The following is a 20,932-nucleotide window of genomic DNA, read 5'->3' on the forward strand; positions in this document are numbered from 1 at the left end:
ACTTAGCATAACCAAGCAGGTGAAGGGGGGCGGGAGTCTGGGTGGGGACAGGCTGTCATTCACCAATCCACCGCCAGGGGACGAGGGCATCCTTCATATACACCAATCAGATGGAGGGGCGGGGCCAACATCCACATCGACCAATCAGAGCAAAGGGTCAGGGTTTAATGTCATCCATCTTTTTGATTGACAGTTTGACAGTATGTGCCTGACATATACTACTGTTAATATTTACAGAATCTTAATGTAAGAAAATGCTCTAAATTTATTTATGTTAAACAACACTGATTACTCCTCCCCATAGCCTCCTTGCACAGTCTGTCACTGACGTATTCCAGATGGTTCTTGTTGATTTTCTTTTACTTGACTCCCCTTATCCTTTGTTTTTTTTACCATATCTTATTATGGAGCTCTACCTGGACTGGAAGCCACTGATTATCTGCAGTCGTCTCCTCTCCTTACTGTTTTAACACTAGAATTACCAGAGCCTACGAAAAAACTCGTAATTCCGTCCCACCTTAAACTGCTTCTTAAATCCCTTCACACCTCTCCGCCAGCCTTTGTCTTCTAAATGTGCTGATAAAGAGAAGCCGGCTATTCCATCCCCCCACCAATTTAGAACGTGAACGAACTTCTCTCAGCTCATGCCTTCATTGAGTATCTGGGAGTGAAGTGGAGTTTTAGAGTGGAAATAATAGATCGTTGTTTGGAACACACGCATTTCATGTCTATTCCGTTTCTACAGTAATCTGTGTCAACACATTGTTAAAACAGAAACTTTTTATATTCTAGTAGTAGATGACAAAATGTAGGCATAAACTATATAATGTATGAAGCCTGAAGTCCAAATAGCAAAGAAACATTTTCACAAGAATAACACAATTGCACTTTTATTCAAACATATAACTGCAGAAACAAAAAGCCGCCTTAACATGCGACATTGACACCAGTTTACTGAAACTGACTCCGTGGCTCAATAGACTCAGCACCCGCTTGGGAATCAAAGGGTCGCGGGTTCGATCCTGCGCCCCTCTGTTTTGAGAAGTAAACTGCTCTTAGTCTTACTGTTTTAGAATAAAAACATACATTTGATTTCAGTCTGTAACAGCCGGTGCAGTTTATGATCCTTGTAAAGGTTAGCTTTTTTTTATTCACTTTTCACTCTCTCAGTCGCGTTCAGAATCAATCCATACAACCCCATCTGACACGGCTGTTTTCACTAAAGACGTCATATAGCTCTGCAGTGTACCACGATGCATACTAACGCACAATCACCAACCGGTTCTGACACACAAACGCTGGCGAAGCTGCCTTCTTCAGTATCTCACCGTCACTTGCTTTTCGCTTTTTGAGTGTTCCTGCCAGTCCCCGCATGTTGCTGTATGCTTTTTCTTTTGTACTACAGGACATGCAGAGGAAAGAATGGTAAAGACCAGTAACTTCGGCGCTATATGCAATCATCAGACACTCCCCATCTGCCCGTGTCGTTCAAGCACAGGAACATATATTGGTGTAAAAGTATAACAAAAGTGCACTTTTATTCAAGTGCACTTTTTCCATCGCCTTTTCCTGTAAGAAGCAGTGTACACACTTCTCTCTATGCTGTGGTTTCTATTACACACCTGAAAGAAAGAGACAATATATGTGAAAATATAATCGCACTAATGCAATATTATTTGAAAACGAACAGCGTCAGTGCGGGTGTGAATTTATGCAGGAACTGGAAATTCTCTGATGCGGGACCTTCCCCCAGGGAAGAAAGTACAGTGTCAGGTGCTCATTCAGTGTAATAGAAACCATAGCACAGAAAGGTGTGTACACGGCAACAAGTACATGTGTCGTGAATGTAGGAAGGACGGTCCTTGGGTGTGTGGGAACTGTTAATATTTGAATGTGATGATTTTATATAGCACGGAATGAAAATCTGCACTTCTTAGCATTGCACCATGCAAGATGTCGTATCAATCCTACTACTGTAACTTGCTTTCTTTTTCTTCGGTTATACAGGTAGTTTTGAATAAAAGTGCACTTGTTTTGTTTATAAATGAAGTGTCTGCGTGCACTTTTCGTGGCATTACACGTGTATTTTTTGAGCATGCCCGCTTGAGCAGTATAAAAAGTATTGAAAAGTATAACAAAACAACGGGCAGATGGGGAGTGTCTGATGATTGCATATAGCGCCGAACTTACTGCTCTTTACTATTCTCTCCTCTGCGCCTGGAGTACAAAAGAAACAGAATACAGACGCGCTATAGCTCTGTGCTGTACCACGATGCATACTAACGTCCCCCCACCCGGTTCTGACACACAGACGCTGGCTAAGCTTCTTCATATCTCACCGTCACTTGATTTTCTTTTTATTCAGTTTTATTGAGTGTTCCTGCCAGTCCCCGCATGTTGCTGTATGCTGGATAGAGAGAAGTGTGTACATTGCTTCTTACAGGAAAAGGCGATGGAAAAAGTGCACTTGAATAAAAGTGCACTTTTGTTATACTTTACACCAATATATGTTCCTGTGCTTGAACGACAGCGGGCAGATGGGGAGTGTCTGATGATTGCATATAGCGCCGAAGTTACTGCTCTTTACTATTCTCTCCTCTGCATGCCCTGGAGTACAAAAGAAACAGAATACAGACGCGCTATAGCTCTGTGCTGTACCACGATGCATACTAACGCCCCCCCACCCGGTTCTGACACACAGACGCTGGCGAAGCTTCTTCATATCTCACCGTCACTTGATTTTCTTTTTATTCAGTTTTATTGAGTGTTCCTGCCAGTCCCCGCATGTTGCTGTATGCTGGATAGAGAGAAGTGTGTACATTGCTTCTTACAGGAAAAGGCGATGGAAAAAGTGCACTTGAATAAAAGTGCACTTTTGTTATACTTTTACACCAATATATGTTCCTGTGCTTGAACGACACGGGCAGATGGGGAGTGTCTGATGATTGCATATAGCGCCCGAAGTTACTGGTCTTTACCATTCTTTCCTCTGCATGTCCTGTAGTACAAAAGAAAAAGCATACAGCAACATGCGGGGACTGGCAGGAACACTCAATAAAACGAAAAGCAAGTGACGGTGAGATACGAAGAAGGCAGCTTCGCCAGCGTTTGTGTGTCAGAACCGGGGCTGGGGTGATTGTGCGTTAGTATGCATCGTGGTACACTGCAGAGCTAGAGCGCTCTTTAGTGAAAACAGCCGTGTCAGATGGGGTTGTATGGATTGATTCTGAACGCGACTGAGAGAGTGAAAAGTGAATAAAAAAAAAAAGCTAACCTTTACAAGGATCATAAACTGCACCGGCTGTTACAGACTGAAATCAAATGTATGCTTTTATTCTAAAACAGTAAGACAAGAGCAGTTTACTTCTCAAAACAGAGGGGCGCAGGATCGAACCCGCGACCCCTGGATTCCCAAGCGGGTCAGAGTCTATTGAGCCACGGAGTCAGTTTCAGTAAACTGGTGTCAATGTTGCATGTTAAGGCTGCTTTTTGTTTCTGCAGTTATATGTTTGAATAAAAGTGCAATTGTGTTATTCTTGTGAAAATGTTTCTTTGCTATTTGGACTTCAGGCTTCATACATTATATAGTTTATGCCTACATTTTGTCATCTACTACTAGAATATAACAAACGTTTCTGTTTTAACAATGTGTTGACACAGATTACTGTAGAAACGGAACAGACATGAAATGCGTGTGTTCCAAACAACGATCTATTATTTCCACTCTAAAACTCCACTTCACTCCCAGATACTCAATCAAGGCATGAGCTGAGAGAAGTTCGTTCACGTTCTAAATTGGTGGGGGGATGGAATAGCCGGCTGCCCGAGCTTCTCTTTATCAGCTCTTTTAGAAGACAAAGGGCGCTGGCGGAGAGGTGTGAAGGGATTTAAGAAGCAGTTTAAGGTGGGACGGAATTACGAGTTTTTTCGTAGGCTCTGGTAATTCTAGTGTTAAAGAAGGTCTCCTTCCAGTTAATTTTACCCTTTTATTTATTTAATTATTTATTTATTTTTGTATTTTATTTATTCATCCATCCATCCATTGTCTAACCCGCTATATTATAACACAGGGTAACGGTGGTCTGCTGGAAACAATCCCAGCCAGCACAGGGTGCAAGGCAGGAACAAATCCCTGGGCATGGCACCAGCGCACCACAGGGCACACACACACACACACATACACCAATGATCATCAATGAACTGAGGCTAGGAACTTTGAATGTTGGCAGTATGACTGGTAAGGGGAGCAGATATGATGGAGAGAAGGAAGGTTGATATACTGTGCGTGAAGAGACTAAATGGAAGGGGAGTAAGGCCAGGTGGATCAGAGGTGGATTCAAATTATTCTATCATGGTGTGGATGGGAGGAGAAATGTGGTAGGAGTTATTCTGAAGGAACAGCATGTCAAGAGTGTTTTGGAGGTGAAAAGAGTGTTAGAGAGAGTGATGATTATGAAGCTGAAAATTAGAGGTGTGATGATGAATGTTGTTAGTGCATATGCCCCACAAGTTGGGTGTGCAATGGCTGAGAAAGAAGATTTGTGGAGTGAGTTGGATAAAGTGATGAACAGTGTACCCAAGTGACAGAAAGTGGTGATTGGAGCGGATTTCAATGGGCATGTTGGTGAAGTGAACAGTGGAGACGAGGAGGTGATGGGTAGGTATTGTGTCAAGGAGAGGAATGAAGAAGGTAAGAAGATAGTGGATTTTGTGAAAAGGATGGGCATGGCTGTGGTAAATATGTATTTTAAGATGAGAGAGGAGCATAGGGTGATGTGCAAGAGTGGAGGAAGATGCACACGGATAGATTACACCCTATGCAGAAGAGTTGATCTGAAGGAGATTGAAGACTGCAAAGTGGTGGCAGGGGAAAGTGAAGTTAAGCAGCATAGGATGGTGGTCTCTAGGATGATGTTGGAGATCAAGTAGAGGATGAGAGTAAGGGCAGAGCCAAGGATCAAATGGAGGAAGTAGAAAAAGGAAGACTGCAAAGTTGAATTTAGGGAGGAGGTGAGACAGGCACTGGGTGGCAGTTTAGAATTACCAGACAACTGGGAAACTACAGCAGACGTAGTAAAGGTGACAGCAAGAAGGGTGCTTGGTGTGACATCTGGAAAGAGGAGGGAGGAAAAGGAAACTGGTGGTGGAATGAGGAAGTACAGGAGAGTATACAGACGAAGAGGATGGTGAAGAAGAAGTGGGATAGTCAGAGAGATGCAGAAAATAGACAAGAGTACAAGGAGATAAGGCACAAGGTGAAGAGAGAGGTGGCGAAGGCTAAAGAAAAGGCGTATGATGAGTTGTATGAGAGTTGGACACTAACTAGGGAGAAAAGAACCAGTGGGCTACACAGAGGAACAGAGCTGGAAAAGGTGAGCAGCAGGTTAAGGTGATAAAGGATAAAGATGGAAACATACTCACAAGTGAGGAGAGTGTGTTGAGCAGATGGAAAGAGTACTTTGAGAGGCTGATGATTGAAGAGAGAGAGAGAGAAGAGGTTGGATGATGTGGAGATAGTGAATCAGGAAGTGCAACGGATTAGCAAGGAGGAAGTCAAAGTGAACTTTATTGTCATCTCAACCATATACAAGTATACAGATAGACGAAATTGCGAAGCTCAGGGTCCACAGTGTAACAATATGATGTGCAAATAGTAAATTAAAAAAAGAATAAAAATTTTAAAATTTTAAATTAAAACGCAAACAAGACAAGACATTGTGCAAAGATAGGACAAACAAGTAGCAGCAATATTGATGTGTAAGATATGTAATATAATAAATAAATAAATAATAAATAAATAAATAAATAAATAAATAAATAATAGATATAGATAATACAGAAATGATCAGTGTATGATAATAGTTGTTTAAGACGTGTGTAAACAATGACAGGTCAGAATGTTTCATAGCATAAGGATATCAAGAGTGTCAAAATCCTTAGAGGTCAGTATGAGATTTTCAGTTCTTTTCTACATGCACACTCATCTTAGCAGGATAGTGGTTTTCATGTATAAAAGTTCTGTTTTTAGTGGTGGATGAGCCCGTGTGGAAGGTCCCAGGGGGCAGCCTGGTGTTAAGGAGTCTGACAGCTTTGGGGTAAAAAACTCTCCTGCAGCCTCGCAGATTTGGCTTTGATGCTGCAGTATCTTCTCTTGGATGGCAGAAGTGTGAAAAGTCCATGTGAGGGGTTTAAGAGGTCCTACACAATGCTGCAGGCCTTGCGGACACTGCATTTGTAAAATATGTCCTGTAGTGAAGGGTGAGGCACCCCAATAATGTTCTCTGCTGTCTTCACTATCCTTTGCAGGCGCTTGTGTTTGAATATGTTGCAGTTGCCATACCAGACAGTGATGCAGCTGGTCAGGACACTCTCAATGATGCCTCTGTAGAACATGATGAGGATGGAAGGGGGAAGACGTGCTCGCTTCAGCCGCCTTAGGAAGTGTAGTCTCTGCTGGACTTTCTTGATTAGTGATGAGGTGTTATGTGTCCACTTAAGTTCCTCCGTTAAGTGCACACCGAGGAACTTGGTATTCTAACAATCTCCACATCTAAACCGTTGATGCTGAGCGGGATGTGGGCAGGACGTGATTTTCTGAAGTCCACGATTATCTCTTTTGTCTTGTCGACATTGAGAGATAGATTGTTGTCTTCACACCATGCGGTCAGCCATTTCACCTCATCTCTGTATGCTCTTTCATCATCTCTGCTTATCAGTCCCAGCACCATCGTATCATCCGCAAACTTGATGATGTGATTGGTGTTGTGCGTGGCTTTGCAGTCGTGAGTCAGCAGGGTGAAGAGCAATGGACTAAGCACACAGCCTGCGGTGCTCCAGTGCTCAGTGTGATGATGCTGGAAGTGTTGTAGCCCATCCGAGCTGACTGGGGCCTGGATGAAGAATGGAAAGGCCGTTGGTCCAGATGACATACCTATGGAAGCATGGAGGTGTTTAGGAGAGATGGCAGTGGAGTTTTTAAGCAGATTGTTTAATGGAATCTTGGAAAGTGAGAGGATGCCTGAGGAGTGGAGAAGTGTACTGATTGGATTAGATTATTTATTTATAAAACCACATTTCAAACAACAGAGGTTGCGCCAAAGTGCTGTACAAAAAAGCATTAAAATAAACACAATACAAACAATCATAAAAAAGCAGATTAATAAAACAACCAATTGTACATCCACCACAATCCCATCATACACAATGAAAGAGAAGAAAACAAGCAGGTCTTAAGCCGACTTTTAAAAACCTCATAGAGGATGAAGACCTGATTTGCAGAGGCAAGTCTTTCCAAAGCCGTTGGAGCAACAACTTAAAAAGCTCTATCTCCCCTCGACGTCAGCTGAGATCTCAGCACTACAAGGAGCAGTCGTTCAGATGACCTCAGTGCTCTTGGTGGCACACGGGGTGAAGGAGATCACAGATGTATTTTGGAGCCAGCGAGACCATGCAAGGCTTTAAAAATTAACAAGATTTTAAACTCAATGTGATGCCTCACTGGTAGCCACTGGAGACAGAGGCTAAAATGGCGGAGATGTGATCCTTTTTTCTTGACCTAATTAAGAATCTCGCTGCAGTGTTTTGAACCAGCTGAAGGCGCGACAGAGCAGATTTGGGCAGACCCACATATAAGGAATTACAATAATCCAGCTGAGATGTCATTAAAGCATGAATGACTGTTTCCAAGTCCTTCTGTGACAGAAGGATTTTAGTTTAGAGATTTGTCTCAGTTGGTAAAAACTACTTTACTACCGTGGAGATTTGTTTTTCCAAACTTAGTGATGACTCAAATATGATACCTGGTTTCTAACATCATTATTAATCATTGCTGCCAAAGATCGTAAGTGCATGCCGATTTCTACTGCAGATGGGGTAGGACCAAAAATAATGACCTCTGTTTAATTTTCGTTTAATTGCAAGAAACTTTGTGCCATCTAATATTTAATATTATCAAAGCATTTCAACTGCTTTTTTACAGATGAAGTGAAGTCAGGACTAACTTTGAGGTACAATTGCGTATCATCAGCATAAGAATGAGACGCGATGTCGTGTTTGTAAAAGATGGCCCTCAAGGGGAGCAGATGAAGGGAAAAAAGAAGGGGAGCCGGGACAGAACCTTGAGGGATGCCTCGTGTGAGGGGAGATGGCTGAGAGAAACTCTCATCTGTGTTAACAGACATAGTTCTGCCTTTCAGGTCGGACACGAACCCTTTAAGTTCACAGACTTGAATGGCCACTTCATTTTCAAGCCATTTTACCAGAACCCCGTAGTCCACTGAGTCAAATGCCACACTGAGATCCTGTAAGACTAATATTGCAGAAGAGCCAGAGTCCAAAGTTAATAGAATATCATTTGTTACCTTCAGCAGAGCCGATTCAGTACTATGAAGTTTTTTAACACCTGACTGAAACACATTATACACATTGTTATCCTCCAGATATGAAATTACCTGCAAAGAAACCACTTTCTCCATAATTTTGGACAGAAATGAGAGCTTAGAAATAGGCCTGTAGTTTGAAAGAGCTGTAGGATCAAGTGTGGGCGTCTTCAGCAAATGCTCAACAATTGCATGTTTAAAGTTGTCTGGCATTATACATACCAGATGTTAGATTGTTGTTTATAACAGCTAACACAATTGGACTAAACACTCTAAAAGTATCTTTAAATAGGCATGAGGGTAAGATATCTAGCAGATAATTGGAAGATTTCATATGCAGGATTAGTCAGCAGGTTGAAAAGAAATAAACTGGCTGTGCACTGTCCTTAGAGGGGCTGCTGTCATCCCACAGTAGTCAACAAATGTAAGAGTAATGTTAGAATGAATGGCTTGGATTTTAATTATAAAATAGTTGAGAAAAAGCTCACAGGTCTCAGGCATACTCACAGTCAAGCCGCTGACAGGTGGGTTTAAAAGAGTGTTAATGGTGCTAAACAGCACCCAGAGTCTCGAGGCAGCATTCAATTAAACACGATAAAAAAATGTGATTTTGCTGATCTCACAGCCTCTTGATGGGACTTCCAGCGAGTTCTGAGAATTTCATAAGATATCTGCAGTTTGTCCTTTTTCCATCTCCATTCAGCCTGCCTGTACTTCTATCTGACCTCTCTCTCTCTCTCTCTCTCTCTCTCATTTCTCCTAGGGCACGAAGTAGAAAATGGCCGACAGTGGGGTAACTCGCGTTGAAATCGTAATTGAGGAACTCCAAGCACTTGATGAAAAGATTCAGAAACTCCTGTCCCGACGGAAATACCTGAGAAATCTGAAGGCCCGGCTGTTGGATAAACCGTCCTTGCCATCTGGAACCGGCGAAACATCAACCCAGCGTTGTGCCGACCTCACCCAGCGTCTCGTAGGGCGGCCGCTGCTGACCTCGGTGGATTTCAGCTATGCAGGCGGGGGTTCAAGGCCAGAGCACCTCCATCGGCACAGGCGAGCATTTTATCTCAGAACCGGTTTGACCCTCTCCGCGTCCCCATTTCGCCTTCAGCACCTGGTGATGTATTAGTGGTAGGTGATTCCATCGTTAGAAACCTTAATGTCGCATGCCCTAATGCAAAATCGTTTGTTTCTTGTTTTCCCGGTGCTCGTGTCCGAGATGTAATGAAGCGCGCCAGCAGTCTACGAAAACACAAGGAGAGGGCAGTTGGATCAATCGTCTTGCATGCGGCGTAAGCGATATAAGGCACCGACAATCAGAAATCCTGAAGGCTGACTTCGCAGCTTTGATTAGAGACACGAAGGAGAGGACCCCATCGGCAAAGATCTTCGTTTGGTCCACTACCTCTCGTCAGGCGATCCAACGAGTACTACAGTCGTCTGCTAGGGTTGAACAACTGGCTACAGGGGTTTCTGCAAGAAGAAGGATGTCGGTTCATCAACAATTGGAATCTCTTTTTGGAAAAGCCGCGTCTCTTCAAGCGTGATGGCCTGCATCCGAACAGTTTCGGCGCCCGGGTCCTCTCCGAAAACATATCGAAGGTAATTCGTTTTTCTTGACTATCTATCTCTGCTCTTAACCCCTTCCGAAATAATACTGCTGTGCCAGGACATGATGAATGTTTAATAGAGTCTTCCGTTAAAGTTCACACCATTAATACTGTAATAAGCAATCTCAATGCACGTAGAAAACCTAGGAAATACGGCATAAACTCCAATAATCTAATTAAAATCACTATTTTAGAGGAACAATGTATTAAAACTATAAAAACAGATCACAGATTAAACAAAAAATACACACAGAGCGGCGCTAATAATAATAATTTAGTTCCTATTCCAAATAACAATAACGCACATAGTACTCATCTCTGCACCTCCGAAACATTAAATATGGCACTATTAAATGTTAGAGCTTTAACTAACAAAACGTTTTTTATCAACGATCTTATTAGTGATAAAAAATAGATCTTATTGCACTAAATGAAACATGGCTTAGTTCAGATGCCACGGCAGTTTTAATCGAATCTGCACTCCGGATTACAGTTTTACTCATGCAAACCGCCAGGGAAAAAGGGGGGGGCGGATTGGCTAACATTTACTCGAGCTGATTAAAATGTAAAGATGTCAGTTTTGGTAAGTTCAAGTCCTTTGAGTATCTACGCCGTTGTTATTCATGGAGATTCTCAAGTTCTAGTACTATCCGTGTATAGACCTCCTAAATATAACGTCGTTTTTTGAGGAATTCTCTGACTTAATGTCAATTTTAATTACTAATTATGACACACTCCTAATAGTTGGCGACTTTAATTTTCATATAGATAATCAGTGTGATCTAAAAGTAAAAGAATTTATGAACCTCCTGGATTCTTTTGATTTGAGACAACTCATAAATCAGCCTACACATAAAGCAGGTCATACATTAGACTTAGTGATTACTAAAGGACTGAAAGTTGATATAAAACAGATCATTGATATTGGTCTATCAGACCATTTTCTTCTACTTTTTAATATAGAAATAATGATAAAAACACTCATGAGAAGCATATTGTTAAAAAACGCTTCTTTGATTCAGCAGCAGCTTTAAAACTTACAAACATTTTAAGCAATCAGTCCGTTTATAGTGCCAGCTATAATAGCGAGGACAATGTAAATAGTAAGGTGGAAAGATTTAATTCTAAAGTGAGAGCTGCTGTTGACATAGTTGCACCTGAAAAGACAGTGAAAAAATCTTCTAGCATTGTTATACCATGGAAGACCCAAAGAGTGTCTGATTTAAAGAGAACATGCGTAGAGCTGAGCGTCAATGGAGGAAGACTAAACTTACTATCCACCACGAAATATTAAAAGTCAAAATAACAGAATACAATAACACTGTCCGTCTTGAGAGACGCTGCTATTTCTCTAAGATTATAAATAACAATGCTAGTAATCCCAGAGTCTTATTTTCAACAATTGATCGCCTACTAAACCCAGGTAGCTCAAAGGAATGCCTCCTAAGTGCTTCCAGTGAAACCTGTGAGGCTGTCGCTGTATTTTCAATCAAAAATTAATGATATTAGAAATAACATAGTATATCTCCCCAACACTAAGGATCCCCTAAACCCCAACATCCTGTTATAAACAAATTAAACTCTTTCACTAGGATAGATTTACCTGATTTACAAAAATAATATCTCAATTAAAACCCTCCACCTGCGTCCTTGACCCGATACCAACAAGGTTTTTCAAAGAAGTATCAGGCGTGCTAATTGATAATGTTCTGACATAGTAAATTCGTCACTAGATACTGGGGTCTTCCCAGACTGTCTTAAGACTGCTGTAGTTAAACCCCTACTTAAGAAACATAATCTTGACCCCTGCTCTTGAAAATTTTAGACCCATCTCTAACCTGCCTTCTTAAGTAAAGTTCTAGAGAAGGCAGTCATTATGCAGTTAAATGACCACCTAAATAAACATGCTATTCTTGATAAATTTCAGTCAGGTTTTAGAACAAATCACAGCACAGAAACTGCACTCGTTAAAGTAGTAAATGACTTGCGGGTAAATGCAGACAGAGGCCATTTATCTGTTCTCATCCTCTTAGATCTGAGTGCTGCATTTGACACCATTGATCACAACATTCTTAGAAATCGCCTTAGTCAATGGGTGGGCCTCTCTGGCAGTGTCTTAAATTGGTTTGAATCCTACCTGACAGGGAGAAAATATTTTGTTAGTTGTGGGAATTACAACTCGAAGACACATGATATCCAATATGGTGTTCCACAAGGCTCTATCCTGGGTCCGCTGTTATTCTCAATCTACATGCTTCCGTTAGGTCAGATTATCTCAGGGCACAACGTGAGCTACCACAGCTATGCTGATGACACACAGCTGTACTTATCAATAGCACCTGATGACCCGATTCTATTGATTCACTAACACAATGTCTGACTAGTATCTCAGAATGGATGAATAGTAATTTTCTCAAGTTAAATAAAGAGAAAACTGAAATTTTAGTGATCAGCAATAATGGATACAATGAGGCTATTAGAAATAAACTGGATACATTAGGATTAAAAGTCAAGACGGAGGTAAAAAGCTTAGGGGTGATTGTTGACTGTAATCTGAATTTTAAATCACATATTAATCAGATCATTAGGACAGCATTTTTCACTTAAGAAACATAAGTAAAGTTAGACCTCTTATATCACTGAAAGATGCTGAGAAATTAGTTCACGCGTTTGTTTTCAGTCGACTAGATTACTGTAATGCACTCCTCTCAGGACTACCCAAAAAGATATAAATCGTTTGCAACTAGTGCAGAATGCAGCTGCTAGAATCCTAACTAGGAAAAGAAAATCAGAACACATCACACCAGTTTTTAGTCACTACACTGGTTACCTGTGTCATTCAGAATTGACTTTAAAATTCTGCTTATGGTTTATAAAGCCTTAAATAATCTCGCCCCATCTTATATATCGGAATGTCTGACACCTTATATTCCAAATCGTAACCTCAGATCCTCAAATGAGTGTCTCCTTAGAATTCCAAGAACAAAACTTAAAAGAAGTGGTGAGGCGGCCTTCTGCTGCTATGCACCTAAAATCTGGAATAGCCTGCCAATAGGAATTCACCAGGCTGATACAGTAGAGCACTTTAAAACACTGCTGAAAACACATTACTTTAACATGGCCTTTTATAACTTCATTTTAATTAATTTAACTTAATCCTGATACTCTGTATGTTCAATTCATCATAACAACTATTCATGGTGGCTCTAAAATCGGTACTGACCCCTACTCTCTTTTCTGTTTCTTTTTCCGGTTTCTTTGTGGTGGTGGCCTGCGCCACCTCCACCTACTCAAAGCTTCATGATGCTCCAACAATGATGGACGGATTAAAAGGAAGAAGTCTACGTGACCATCATCATCATCAAGCCCTTCCGTGAGAACCCTAAATCCAAAGAGGACTGTTTCATTTATGTTAGGTAGAATGCCCAGAGGGGACTGGGCGGTATCATGGTCTGGAATCCCTACAGATTTTATTTTTTCTCCAGCCGTCTGGAGTTTTTTTTTTTCTGTCCCCCCTGGCCATTGAACCTTACTCTTATTCGATGTTAATGTTGATTTATTTTTTATAATTATGTCTTTCATTTTTCTATTCTTTAATATGTAAAGCACTTTGAGCTACTGTTTGTATGAAAATGTGCTATATAAATAAATGTTGTTGTTGTTGTTGTTGGTGTCATTTATCCAGGGCTGAACACTGACCTTTACCTCGGCTCTCCTTTACTTTTAAGTGTAGTGACTAGATCCAGAGTATTCGTACAAGTAAGATCGAGCAGCTTAACTATATCAGTACTGGTGCTGATGTTTAAGAATAGATAGATAGATAGATAGATAGATAGATAGATAGATAGATAGATAGATAGATAGATAGATAGATAGATAGATAGATACTTTATTAATCCCAAGGGGAAATTCACATAATCCAGCAGCAGTATACTGATACAAAAAAAAATAAATAAATGAAAGAGTAATAAAACTGCATGTAAAAACAGACAATAACTTTGAGTAATGTTAGCATTTACTCCTCTGGGTGGAATTGAAGAGTCGCATAGTGTGGGGTTTCCTCAGTCTGCCAGTGGAGCAGGACGGTGACAGCAGTCTGTCACTGAAGCTGCTGCTCTGTCTGGAGATGATCCTGTTCAGTGGATGCAGTGGATTCTTCATGATTGACAGGAGTTTGCTTAGCATCCGTGGCTCTGCTACAGATGTTAAGCTGTCCAGCTTCATTCCTACAATAGAGACTGCCTTCTCACACCAATTTGTCCAGGCATGAGATGTCCTTCTTCTTTATGCTGCCTCACCAGCACACCACAACCATCTGGTAGAGCATCTGCAGCATCTTATTGCAGAATAAGGGGGATGTGCAGGACTGCAGTAACTACAGGGGGATAAAACTGATGTGCCATAGCATGAAGTTATGGGAAAGAGTAATGGAAGCTCAGTTAAGAAGTGAGGTGATGATTAGTGAGCAACAGTGTGGTTTCATGCCAAGAAAGAGCACCAAAGATGTGATGTGTGCTCTGAGGGTGTTGATGGAGAAGTTTAGAGAAGGCCAGAAAGAGTTGCATTGCGTCTTTGTGGACCTGGAGAAAGCAAATGACAGGGTGACTGAGAGGAGCTGTGGTATTGTATGAGGAAGTTGGGAGTGGCAGAGAAGTAAGTAAAAGTTGTACAGGATATGTACGAGGGAAGTGTGACAATGGTGAGGACTGTGGTAGGAGTGACAGATGCATTCAAGGTGGGGGTGGGATTACATCAGGGGTCGGCTCTGAGCCCTTTCTTATTTACAATGGTGATGGACAGGTTGACAGACGAGATTAGACAGGAGTCCCATGGACTGTGATGTTTGCTGATGATAATGTGATCTGTAGTGATAGTAGGGAGCATGTTGAGGGAGACCTCTGGACAGGTGGAGATCTGCTCTAGAGGCGAGTGAAGGTCAATAGGAACAAGACAGAATACATGTGTGTAAATGAGAGGGAGGTCAGTGAAATGGTGAGGATGAGGGAGTAGAGTTACGGAAGATGGATGAGTTTAAATACTTGTGACCAACAGTACAGAGTAATGGGGTTTGTGGAAGAAAGGTGAAGAAGAGAGTGCAGGCAGGGTGGAGAAGAGTGTCAGGAGTGATTTGTGACAGACAGGTATCAGCAAGAGTGAGCAGGAAGGTCTACAGGGACGGTAGTGAGACCAGCTACAGTATGTTATATGGGTAGGAGACAGTGGCACAGGAGACAGAGCTGGAGGTGGCAGAGTTAAGATACTAAGATTTGTATTGGCTGTGACAAGGATGGATAGGATTAGAAATGAGGACATTAGAGGGTCGGCTCAAGTTGGACAGTTGGGAGACAAAGTTAGAGAGGCGAGATTGCGTTGGTTTGGACATGTGTGGAGGAGAGATGCTGAGTATATTGGGAGAAGGGTGCTAACAATAGAGCTGCCAGGGAAGAGGAGAAGAGGAAGGCCTAAGAAGGTTTATGGATGTGGTGAGAGAGGACATGCAGGTGGTGGGTGTCACAGAACAAGATGGCGAGGACAGGACGATATGGAAGATGATGATCCGCTGTGGTGACCCCTAACGAGAGCAGCCAAAAGAAGAAGAAGAAGATTTATTTATTTATTAAAATCCCTCTCTCCATTTGAGCCTGGCCAGTACTTAAAGGAATGTGGTGCTCATTCAGTGTCATGTCTAATCTGTAGACCTTTTACACAACCTATTCATCTCTCTTTAATTTAGAATGAAGAGCTCCTTTAATTTAAACAATTTAAACAAACAAATATACTTCCATTGTTGCACACATTTTATCAATGTACTCATCTCTCAAACATCAGCACTTGTGTTGACACAGTTATGCTTGTTTGTACATGCCTGCACAGGGATCTCTTTAACACATACACACACATAAATAACCAAACTGTATTTAACACACTCAAACTCACCTCAGTATTATTACTATTTAACACATTAACACATCCTTTAACTCTCTGGTTCATTATATTATCTTTCAGTTTATCACATGTTAAGACATTATTATTTTATACTTTTCAGAAAAGCAGCTGTTTGCAGCTCCTACTTAATAAAGATAAATGGCACATTAGCAGCAATTGTCCAATTCAAATGATTTTTCACATTTTGTAACCCTGCAGCCTTCATTGTGTTTCTCAGAGAGTTGATTTTAAAATGTATTCCAGAATCAGTATAAGTTAAAGCCAGTACATGAAAGTCTCCTCAAAATGTCCCCATCTGCCCCACTGTCATTGCCTGAGGTACCTCACTTATTCCCTCCAGCTGTGACGGAGCCGTTGCTCTGCTGATCCTCATCCTCAGGCTCACAATATTAAAGTTTTGCTTTTGAGACCCTGTGACCCCCCTTTGACAGTTTCTCAAACACTTTAATAGAATCTGCATGGCACTGGTTTTAGTGTTAATGAGCAGAACAATAGACCATCACATAGCCTGCTGGATTGATGTGCTGTCTAAAACTAAATCTCCCAGGTCAGTTTGAAGAACTCGGCTGAAGATGTGCCATGAATGTTTAAAGCCTTTCTGTATGTAAAGGTGACCAGTGGCTGATTTGCCTCAACTAACAGAACGCTGGAATAAGCTGCACACGGCTCAATGACTGAAAAATATCTTGCAGTCTCTGGAACATTTGTGAGCAGCGTGTGGGGTTAGAGACATCTGCTGGCCGATCCTGCACTACTTCATTGACTGCTCTTAGTCCTGCACTAACCTCCATTTTGATCCATCAGCTTTCAGAAGGGTGTGTTACAAATGCTTGGTGTCTCTCTTAGCACTCCTGCTGCAATCAGCCTGTTATTTGCTGTAAATTCCTCCCTTGACCTCTGGTTTTAGTGGATACTGAATTTTCCAAGGGCTCCGCTTTCAGGCTTCACTCCCACCTCAACTGAATCAGCCGTGACCACTAAGCCTACGTCTGTGTCACGTGTAGACTGAGTTTGCTCAGGACTGCACTCTCCATCTCAGATTTCAGCAGCTGTTTCTCTGTTTTATGGTTAACTGTCTGGAGGCTGGCAGGTCGGCTACTTTAGACACTCCTTCCATAATGGAGGAATATAACATTCTTAGAAGCTTTTGATTCTCAGATTTATTAATCACTAACAAAATACCAACCGCAGCGGAAGTAGTGTGTTAAAGAAGTAATAGAAAAGAAAAGGAAACATTTTAATAATAACGTGACATGATTGTTAATGTAATTGTTTTGTCACTGTTATGAGTGTTACCGCTCATATATACAGTATATGTATACACACACACACATATAAACATATACTGTATATACATATACACATATACATATGCATATATACATACATATATACATACACATACATATACAGTATATATATATATATATATACACACATACATACATATAAACCACATATATATATACACACACACATATATTGTGACAGATTAGGCTGTATCGCTCCATTGAACCCCTGTCCAAGACTCCAGACACCAGGTAAAAGTCCAATAATCGACTTTATTTAAATGCCACAGTGCACAAAGCACCCCTCTCCTCCACTATACTCATATAAATACAAATCACTAATCACAAATACAATCCTCCACTCCCAGATCGTTGCCACCCTTCCACTCGCTCAGCTTGTAGTCTGTGAGCTCCCATGATCCTTTTATATACCCTGACTTGGAAGTGTTCCCAGTCCCCAGTCCATGTGACTCTCTATCACTTCGGGTCAGGTACAAGTCCTTCTTCTCACCCTGGAAGCCGCGTCACTCCAGTTGTCACTCTTCCAGTGGCACTTCCGGGTTATAGGGCACAATGATTCTTCAGTCCTCCCTGCAGCTCCCTCTTGCAGCCCTGTGGTATCCAGCAGGGTCGTGTATAAAAACTACATAGTCCATGACTCCCTGCTGGTCTTTGGGGCACCTCCATACTGCAGGGGAGGCTCCATCTGGCTGACCTGGGGGTACTGGCCGGGATAACAAGCTTGACCAAAGACCACAATATATATACATACACACACATATATTAACATATATACATCTATATATATACACATACATCCACACATATATGTGTGTGTGTATATATATATATATATAGAAATAGTTTTACTGTCAAATAATGAAAACAATGCATAACACGTGTTTGCGCCCTAATTCTGGGCTCATCAGGCTTACACACTCATTGCACCCCTCTCTCGGAATCGAACCTTGGACGTCAGTGCTAGAGGTGAAAGCCTCCTGCGTTGCGCCATGGCATATGGTTCTACCTACACAGGAAGTTGGAGAATTAGTGATGAGTGAGTGAGTGAGTGAGTGAGTCAGTCAGTGAGGGCTTTGCCTTTTATTAGTATAGATTGGACAATTTGTTGAATTCCACTTTACTTACTCTGCACTCTTCATTACGGGTCCTACATTTTTGCTTTCATACCCTTGCACTACCAACAAAGTTATGTGAGGCACGGCGAGGGAATTTCTAACCCCCTTTTAGTAAATCCTTTGTGATCTCTCTGCACTGCGGCTCCTTGTTCTCCAATCACTGCGTAGTGCGAGGCAAGCTGACCAGCCTGACAAGAGAGCCATTCCTGCTCCAGCTGACTGTCACTTGTAGTCTCATGAATCATTGGGCAATTAAACTCCAATTTGGGCTTTCTAGTTTTTAGTAATTTAAACTCAATAAACAAACCTCACACTTTCTAGAGGTCAGTTACCGCTTGGCTGATAGAATGAGGTGGTCTGTCCACTATTAGATAAAGTGTCACTGCAATAACTCACATTGTCATTTGAGTCTGACCCTCCAAATAGTCACATTTAACTTGCACAATGCATCCCTTCTCAACAAATTTACCGGCAAGTTGTCAGGAGCTAATATCAGAATTTGATTGGAGCTGTCAAAGGTATTAATTGCATTTGTCCTGAGAATCCCACCATCTTAAAATGTTTTCCAGACATGGGAAGGTGCATTGTGTCCCTCTTTGACGTGTATATGCAGCTCCAGTGTATATCATTACAGTAACACTTTACCACCTCAATATCATTATTTGTCACTGGCTCTGAATCTGCATTGGACACTGACCTTCACAACCCTAACCCTTCACAAGTAGGATTCTCTGGGTTCCTTTTTGTTTTTCTGTGTTAGTCCCCCAGCAAGAGCTGAGCCCACTTTCTCTGGATCTATTTTTTTGGTCACTTAACTTTTTCTTTGCACTCCAATATTTGTTCACGGTATTAAATGTAATTTAAAAATATTGTCAAGTAAACTTTTTTACTCCTTTTTCCTGAATACAAGCAAAACAAAATACATTTAAACTTTTTTTTTTCCTTTAGATTTTGTGGATGCATTTTAGCAGAGTATTCTCTCTCTCTGATCTTTAGTATACTGAATGTGAACAATCAGCACACACCTATTCTTCTTTCGGGGGTTGCCACAGAAGATCATCTTCTTCCATATCTTCCTGTCCTCTACATCTTGCTTTGTCACACCCATCATCTGCATGTTCCTCTCTCACCTCATCCATAAACCTCCTCTTATTCCTTCCTCTTCTCCTCTTTCCTGGTATCTCAATCAGCACACACCTACCTCCTCTACCATGATTGTTATACCTCCTAACAGCAATGTCTTCATTGAAAAGCTCTCAATGTGTTTCCATGAAAGAGGAGCTCAATTACACAATCCCACTGACACTCATTACCTATTCAGCCTTCTGCCACACCAGGGCAGAGCGTATCCATCAGTCCCTAAAGCTTGAGTTTTCTAAGACATACACACTCAGTCAATCACGTGATCCCACAGCAGACAGTGCCAATCATCACAGCACAGCCAGCTTTACCTCAATTCTGTGCCCATCTCTTGCTCCACACTATACTGTTCTGTTTAAAAAGAAAGGCCACTTCTCTACTGGAGGGGCGAGATCTCCATGGAACCTACACAAACAATCAACGAAAAATATTGCTTACCCTTTTACACCGTCTGTGTGTTTCCCGGACGCTTCGTTATAACCTTCAGATCAGCATTTGGCCTTTTTCTTTCACTTCAGGCTCACCAAAAAATCTGTTGAAGCAAATTAGCAGCGGAGTGTCCTCAGTCTCAATGAAGGCACTCGGAGACTTCAGAACAGACAGCAGAATTAAGCTTTACTGTATGGTATGCATACATAACTTAAGATGGGACAGTGAGCCCCCAGCATTGGCCCCCCACTTTTTCTTTTATTATAATTCTTATAATTTAAGCCATTATTCTTCCTCATCTGACTCCTCAACATTTCACTTTAGTCCTGCCTCTAATTAATCTACCATTATCTCTCAGCTAGGTGGGTGTGAAACTCTTCGCCGGCCATCATATCTGTCTGACAAGCCCTACCTGCACCCCCTTCTTTTCCAGCACTTACCAAGTATTTACAACCCAAGAGTTTAAATTCCCCTCCTTATTAAGGGGTCTTCTCAACTCTCTTGCAGGTCCAGGCTTTAACTTTCAGAGGTAATGGTGGTCTGTGGCTTCAGGTTTATATATATATATATATTGTCAGGGATGCCAGGGGCCATGACCCGGCCGGGCGCCATGAGGGACCGGATGTGGGTCTGCGCCTCACCCTGGATCACGTGGGGTCGCCTTCCTGCTTGCTCTGGGGCCCGCGGGTACAAGGCATGGAAGCTCCACCCTGTAGGGCAGCGTGGTCACACGCCAGGAAGCGCCCAATGCCTTGGGGACCTGACCCCAACACTTCCGCCACACCAGGAAGTGCTGTGGGAAGAATTAGGGCGGCGCCGGAGAGCTGCCGGGAGGACAGCCGGCACTTCCGCCATGCTGGGGCGTGGCTAGAGGAGGAATGCCGGGAACACCTGGGACTCATCCGGGTCCTGTATAAAGGGGCCGTCTCCCTTCATTCAAGGCTAGAGTCGGGGTGAAGAGGGCGAAGCGCGAGGAGAGTGTGGAGGCGGCCCCAAGAGCAGGC

General features: G+C 42.0%; 1 protein-coding gene across 1 annotated transcript in view; it reads left to right on the forward strand.

The window, feature by feature from the left end:
- The window catches only part of LOC120522273 (tripartite motif-containing protein 29-like), a 40,803-nt gene extending 20,342 nt beyond the window's left edge, over window positions 1–20,461 (forward strand). The window contains exons 5-6 of the mRNA XM_039743324.1: window positions 9,142–9,159; window positions 20,436–20,461. Coding sequence (XP_039599258.1) covers window positions 9,142–9,159; window positions 20,436–20,461 — 44 coding nt within the window. The remainder of the gene's footprint in view (window positions 1–9,141; window positions 9,160–20,435) is intronic.
- The last annotated feature ends 471 nt before the right edge of the window (window positions 20,462–20,932 follow it).

Source organism: Polypterus senegalus, unplaced genomic scaffold, assembly GCF_016835505.1.
Source record: "Polypterus senegalus isolate Bchr_013 unplaced genomic scaffold, ASM1683550v1 scaffold_5736, whole genome shotgun sequence".
Classification (NCBI taxonomy): Eukaryota; Metazoa; Chordata; class Cladistia; order Polypteriformes; family Polypteridae; genus Polypterus; species Polypterus senegalus.